The 7,760-nt window shown below is 40.2% G+C and overlaps 1 protein-coding gene across 1 annotated transcript; it reads left to right on the top strand.

The window, feature by feature from the left end:
- The first annotated feature begins 2,742 nt into the window (after positions 1–2,742).
- LOC121973094 (UDP-glycosyltransferase 83A1-like) lies at positions 2,743–4,169 on the top strand. The gene is made up of 2 exons (XM_042524681.1): positions 2,743–3,217; positions 3,280–4,169. The coding sequence occupies exons 1-2, from the start codon at positions 2,743–2,745 to the stop codon at positions 4,167–4,169; spliced, it is 1,365 nt and encodes a 454-aa protein (XP_042380615.1).
- The last annotated feature ends 3,591 nt before the right edge of the window (positions 4,170–7,760 follow it).

The following is a 7,760-nucleotide window of genomic DNA, read 5'->3' as shown; positions in this document are numbered from 1 at the left end:
GGCTTGCTCTTGGCTCCACTTACTCCTCTTGAGAACTTTGCCCTTTGAATTTCTTGAAGCCTTGAAGCCTTCCATTAGAGCAAACCATTGCTCTATCTCCATCATAAGAAAATTTTCGATTCTTGATTTCCAAGAATCGAAACTCGTAGAAGTATATGGTGGAGCCACCCTTGTGTCAAATCCAAGTCCATCTTGGAATTGCATCTTGAAGTTGAGCTTGATAAAGTCTTGAACTTGAAGAATTTGCTCCAACTTCTTTACCCTCTAGCTTTTCTTGTTATGCTTGACCCTTTCGGCGATGATTCCGGTGAAGAGCGGCCTCGCTCTGATACCACTTGTTAGGACCGAAAAGTAGCTAGAGGGGGGGGGGGGTGAATAGCTCGTCTTGTTCGCTCGGTGCTCGTTCCTTCAAAGATGTGCAGCGGAAATACAAAGAAACAATCACACAACGCTAACACGGTTGGTTTACTTGGTATCCACCTCACAAGAGGTGACTAATCCAAGGATCCACACCAACACACACACCCTCCACTAGATAAACCTCTCCTTTATGGTAACTACCAAGGGCGGAGAAGCCCTACAAGACTCAATACAAGAAGAGAGGGAAGGGATACAAGAAATACAAGCTTACAAGCTTACAATGAGTACAAGAACCCTAACCCTAGTTTCTTCTTCTTGCTTTGATCCACCTCTTGACTTGGAAGAGCCTCCAAGAACCTTCAAGAACTGGCGATCTCGAGCTTGAGAAAAGCTGTGGAGGAGCTGGTGAAGATCTGAGTTGAATTGGTGAAGAGATACCGAAGGAATCGCACGCCAACAGCTATAAACGACGCCAACGGTCGAATCCCAATCGATTGGATTGCTCCCAATCGATCGGGGAGGCTTTGGATCGATCCACGGATCGATCCAGAGCGCCTCTGTGCTCTGGAAACATGCCTGGATCGATCCACGGATCGATCCAGCGCTTATCGCGCGAAGCAGCAGCGTCCCAATCGATCCACTGATCGATTGGGACCTCTGGATCGATCCACGGATCGATCCAGAGGGGTTCTGTTCGCGGGGACTCACCGGATCGATCGGCGGATCGATCCAGAGGGGTTCTGTTCGCGGGGACTCACCGGATCGATCGGCGGATCGATCCAAATCTTCTGGATCGATCCAGATCTGCTGGATCGATCCACGGATCGATCCAAACCTGCTGGATCAATCCACGGATCAATCCAAACCTGCTGGATCAATCCACGGATCAATCCAAACATGCTGGATCAATCCACGGATCAATCCAAACCTTGGTTTTTGCCCAAAACCAAGTCCAAAGCCCCCTAAACCAACATCTAGTCAACCATGACTTGTTGGTACATAAGACCTAGCATCCGGTCACCCTTGACCAGCTAGGACTCTCTCACCAAGTGTCTGGTCAATCCCTTTGACCCACTTGGACTTTTCTCTTCTTGCCAAGTATCCGATCAGTCCCTCTGACCTACTTGGACTTTTCTTTGTCGTGCTAAGTATCCGGTCAATCCCTTTGACCTACTTGGGCTCTTACCAGATGTCTGATCAACCTTGACCCATCTGGATTTCTCTTGCCTGGCTTCACTCACCAGGACTTTTCCAATTGCCTAGCTTCACTCACTAGGTCTTTCACCTGGCTTCACTCACCAGGATTTTCCTCCTGCCTAGCTTCACTCACTAGGACTTCCCAATTGCCTAGCTTCACTCACTAGGTCTTTCACCTGACTTCACTCACCAGGATTTTCCTCCTGCCTAGCTTCACTCACTAGGACCTCCCAGTCAAGTATCCGGTCATCCTTGACCTACTTGACTCTTCTTCAATCAACCTTGCATTGTCAAACATCGAAACCCAAACCAAGACTCAAGCTTGGTCAACCAGGTCAACCTTGACCTGAGGGATGTTGCACCAACACTATGAAACATTCTCATGGCGGGTCAATTCAGTACATATTCTCTAATATATATCAATGTACGTACCAACGTGATATCTTATATCCATAACTTATGGGATTAAGTCATCAATTAATCTATATGCTACTCTCAATGCATTAATATTGTCCTTGCATATTAATGCTTGATTAGGAATTATTAAAATAGTGTCTATATATATCTACAAGCTCTCACACTTCTCTTTCACTAGCTTTCAATATGTCATACAATTGTTGAACTTCTGGTGTTGATATTTCATTTATATTAGATTGATCAACTGTATTCATCATGAACCATTAATTATATTACATTATTTCATTTTTTATATCATTCCACCTATCTTATAAATAAGAAAGTTTAGTAGACATATAAATAAGGTGGTTAGTAGAAATAAAAGATAAGATAATTCTCTCCTTAATTCTTTACCTCTACTTATGAAAGTATACCAAAATCATCATATTTATCATACTTAATTTTCATATTGTCATATTTGCCATGCTATAACTCAAATTACTTTTATAATTACAATAGTTGTATATTATATTTGTAATATTTCTTTCTATGAATTATAATTATCATATTTATCGTACTTAATTTTAATATTGTCATATTTGTCATGCTATAACTCAAATTACTGTTATACTTTTATGATTACAATACTTGTATATTATATTTGTCCTATTTCGTTCTATAAATTCTATTGTATTGCATTGATAATATTAAGTAATTATCTTTTTTTCTCAATTTTTTTTTTCTTGTTCTCTTTGCTTCTCCCTCTCTACCTCTCTCTGTTGTTTCAGAATGGGCTTGCCACACGTTCTCGCCCTGCCATACCCTGCTCAAGGCCATGTCATTCCCCTCATGGAGGTCTGCAACTGCTTGGTGGATTACGGCTTCAAGGTCACCTTCGTCAATACCGAGTTCAACCACAAGCGTCTGCTTGCCGCGTTGTCCACGGAGAGCACCATGGAGCATATCGCTCTGGTCTCGGTGCCTGACGGATTAGGGCCGGAGGAAGACCGGAACGATCTTGGGAATCTCACGGAAGCATTAATGAACGTGATGCCGCGATGCTTGGAGGAAATAATCGAGAAGAGCAACGAAGCAGAGGATCCGATAACTTGCATGTTGGTGGATGATGGCATGAGATGGGCGCTCGAGCTTGGCCGGAAGAAGGGTCTCCGGTATGCCGCGTTCTGGCCGGCCGCAGCCCAGATGCTGGCCATTTTGCAGAGCTTTCCGGAGTTGGTTTCGAAAGGCGTCATCGACGGCGATGGTAACTAATGATTCCAAACACTTTTCATCCTGCAAAATTAACGGCGGTTTCTATTTTTACAGGCAACCTAATCTCAGAGACGTTCCAACTCGGTCCCGGCATGTCATTCATCAACGCGTCCCACTTGTTATGGAACCTACTTGGAGATGGCAGAACCAAAAAGCAAATCTTCAACCGCATGGTCAAAAACAGTGATAGCAGGGCTTTCGACGTCGTCCCGGAGTTCATCATTTGCAACTCCTTCAAAGAGCTCGAAGAGCCAACCTTCCGTTACAATCCAAAGATTCTTCCCATCGGGCCGCTGGTAACCGGCCTCCGGCCGAACCGCGCCGTGGGGAATTTCTGGCCGGAGGACGCGGCCTGCTTGTCGTGGCTGGACGAGCAGCAGCCGGGTTCCGTCGTCTACGTGGCTTTCGGGAGCTTCACCATCTTCGACCGCCGCCAGTTCCAGGAGTTCGCGCTCGGGCTGGAGGCGACTGGCCGACCGTTCTTGTGGGTGGTCCGGCCCGACCTAACCGGCGACTCTGCCGATGCTTATCCGGATGGATTCAAAGAGCGTGTCGGAGACAGAGGGAGGGTTGTGGCTTGGGCACCTCAACAGAAGGTGCTGGCCCACCCTTCTGTCGCTTGCTTCGTGTCTCACTGCGGTTGGAACTCCACCATGGAAGGCGTCAGGAACGGGAAGCTCTTCCTCTGTTGGCCATATTTTGCGGACCAATTCCTGAACCAGAACTACATTTGTGACGATTGGAAGGTGGGTCTGCGCATGACGCCTGACGAGAGTGGGATCGTTAAGCGGGAACAGGTGAAATCCAAGGTAGAAGAGTTGCTTTCAGACGAGGAGATGAGAGCAAGGGCATCGATGTTGAAAGAGAACGCTCAGCAAAACATTAACGATGGAGGCGCTTCGTTCGAGAATTTTAGGACGTTTATGGATGCTTTCAAAGCATAGGAATTTACTGATTCGAAGAACAAATAAAATGCTTGATATCTTCTCCCAAATTTGATGTTTTCTTATGGCTGATTGAAGTACTAAAAGCTAAAAAATTCATGTTAATGTTGACTTCAACAACATGTTTAGTCTTGCAATTAAAATTATGACGGCTAGATTATTATTATTTATAGTATTAACATTGACAGCTAGATGTTTTCAATATTTTTTTTATGAGATAACTATCTAATTAGCTATATGTTAAGAGGTTCTTTTATCCCTAAGACTATCTTGTCTCTATTTTACAAATGCAATAACAAATTTATAATATTTTTCTTATTTATATAATGACATTTTAAGAACTAGTAGTAAATTAAAGAACATCACTGTTATGGTCAAGAACGCGGGGTGGGTCAATTCTCAAATAATTGGGCTAATTGAAGCATGATAGTTCTGATATGTGACTATCATACTTATAACGACATGAGGATGAGTACAGATTCTATATTCAATTAGTTTACTGTCTTCATTCCAAAATATCATACAATTATTAATGTAACACTTAATCTTCTCTACAAGCAAACCTAAACTCCTCATCAATTTTCTCGTTGTAGAAACTATTAGTCATTGGATGATTAACATGGAGCAACTCTGATATCAATTGACAAATGTTATCATAACATTATTCTGAGAAATGATATTACCTTGATGTTCAATAAGCTTGCAGTAGTTGATAGTTAGGAATGATCATATGGAGTGTCTTCCCACACTTCACTATCACTTATCTTTAACATGTCATATAATTACTGAACTTCAGGTATTGGTATTTCATCTATATTAGAATAATCAACTGTATTCATCACATTGTGAACCATTGATTGCATTGCATTCTCATTAAATGATGATTTCCTAGAGTAGTTGTGTCAGATGAAGAAGCAACCGAAGTTCCAATCCGATGAGACAAATAAGGCTCTCTGTGATAGTACTAGTTATAGTAATTAGGAACAAATCCTTTCACATAGATGTACTTTCATAGTGTCCTCATAACGAAAAACTTCATTTCTACATTTGGAGTAATCACACGAACAATATAACTCGACACCATTTATACATTCCGAATGACTCTTTGTAAAGTTCACAAACTGTTCAACTCCAACAAAATATGTTAGTATTAGCCTTAGTACCAATTATGAGATGATTGTAAAGCGCTCATTTTGTATCATATTTCATTATTAATAAAGGTAAAGTTGGTTATTATATTTACTTCAATTCAATGCCGAATGAATAAGTATAATAATATCCTAGAGTAGGAGGTTCTAATCTACAACGTATCAATTGGTTGAATTGATAGTGCGATATTGTAGATATACATAGAACACTACACTTAACTATTCCTAGTCAAACATTAATATGCAAGGACAATATTAATGCATTGAGACTAGCATGTAGGTCAACGGATGACTTAATCTCACAAGTCATGGATATGAGATATTAGGTTGACACATGCGTATATATTAGAGAATATATACTGAATGACCCGCCATGAGAATGTTTTATGGATCGTTATATAAGTGTCATAAATATTCTCATGTGACTATTAGTATAAATAGTCCTTAGACCCGAAGTCACTGTGGTTCCCTACATAAGGAGTTGTATATATTAGTATCGACAAATGCCACCCGTAATTATAACAGGGTGAATCATAAAGTCGATCACTGGGTATGCAATAAGTTATGCAGAGGGATGTCAGTGATGTAGATGGGATCTATCCCTTCCATATAACGAAAGGGTTATCTATGGGACCCTTGATTAGTGGGACATAAGAATGCATGACCATGCTTAAATAAATCAATATGTGATATTGAGCTTATTTAATTGAGTGTGTCTACTTAGAGATCAAGAAATATAAAGATTGATAAGAGGATGACACAGTCTATGCCTCATTGATCAATCTAGATATCGATGATAGAAGGATTGAGTCATACAAGAAAATAGTCACGGAAAGGTTAAGTTGGATCTCGACATTCTCGTCACTTGGGTAGCAATGATGCCTTGCTAGATGTCACTCATTGTTTATGTATTTAAATGTTGATTTGGATACATTGCCAACGTTACGAGAACCTATTGGGTCATACACAAAGAACAAGTCAATAGAGATGGATTCATATGATGAATCATTGGATTAAGTCTAATTCAAATTGGACTCATTGAGTTACACTCAATTAAATCCAACTATTGGATTGAGTCCAATTCAAATTAGACTCATTGAGTCAATTGGATTGATGATTAATGAGTTGGACTCATTATATGATTTCATGAATTAATTGATGATTAATGAGTTGGACTCATTATATGATTTCATGAATTTGAATTCATGAAGAAAGAGGAGTGAACAATTTGAATTGCTCATGCATTGAATGCATTGGATGAAGAGTGAACAATTTGAATTGTTCACGCATTGCATGCATTGGATTCATTGGATGAAGAGTGAACCATTTGAATTGCTCATGCAAAGGATGCATTGGATTCGTTGGATGAAGATAAATATTAATGTCAATTAAGGCAATTGACATTAAGGCATGAGGCAATTTCATAAATCTATAAAAAAGGGTTTTTGGATTCATTTTCATGATGAATTTTTGGTGTTCTTGCTCTTCTTCCTCCTCCTCTCTTCCACTTGCCCAAAACTTCCAAGAAGGGTTGCTAGCACAACCTTTGGTTGTTTCATTCTCCACTTTGTGAGTTTGTGAGATAAACGAGGCTTGTTCGTGTGAATACCATAGAGGCACGACCACTTGATCGTGCTAAAATCCGCATCTAAAGAAACGTTGCTATCGGGATTGTGAAGGGCACGCAACAAAGGTATAACTTTCTCATGTAGAAAATTAGTACTTAGTATATGGTTTCCTTTTGCATGGATCTTCTGGAAAGGAACTAGATATTTTCCGCTGCGCTTGTGCGTGTTTAGCACCCTAGTTCTTTACAAAATATTCATCTTAGATAAATCTATTTTCTAATTTATTGTACATCCAATCTTTGCTCATGTACACTGGATTCTAATGAGTATAAAATTTACAACATTACGAACACAATATTGATTACTTAGTAATTATGCAATTAATACAAGAGCGGTACTACAACGTAATTCCATGTATAAGAGAGGTATGTAATACAAAATTTAGCATATTATTAAACATACATCCATCAATATAAGAGAGGTACTACACACATGATTCTATATATTAACTAAGCATGTCATGAATAAAAAAATAATAAGTATTCAAGAAGTTGCTCAATCAAAGCAATCAAACCAAGTTAAAATCCTACAACTTGCCAAACTAGGTTAAAATCTGAGAATCATATTTAGGCTTATATCCTAAACCTTACAACCAACTAGTTGGCCAAGGCCTTGTGGCCAAGGCTAACGTCGTGGCCATGACAGATCCGACCAACCAAGCTCACAGTGCACCAAGTTCCTGGCCATGAACTCAGGGCTAGCCAAGCTCACGATAGCAAGTTCAAGGCTGGCTAAAGCTCCACTACAACAAAAACATTAAAAGATAACGGTTAAAAATCGTTGTCGTAGGCCATTTAAAACCGTTGTAATTGGCA

This window comes from Zingiber officinale, chromosome 4A (assembly GCF_018446385.1).
Source record: "Zingiber officinale cultivar Zhangliang chromosome 4A, Zo_v1.1, whole genome shotgun sequence".
Lineage (NCBI taxonomy): Eukaryota > Viridiplantae > Streptophyta > Magnoliopsida > Zingiberales > Zingiberaceae > Zingiber > Zingiber officinale.
The sequence above is the reverse complement of the archived record's forward strand: the minus strand, read 5'-3'. Positions and strand labels throughout refer to the sequence as shown.

Bases quoted from the DNA above. Each gene is read 5' to 3' on its own strand.
- LOC121973094 (XM_042524681.1), top strand. From the start codon at position 2,743: ATGGGCTTGCCACACGTTCTCGCCCTGCCATACCCTGCTCAAGGCCAT. The intron at 3,218-3,279 runs GTAACTAATGAT...CTATTTTTACAG, and splicing joins AGGCGTCATCGACGGCGATG to GCAACCTAATCTCAGAGACG.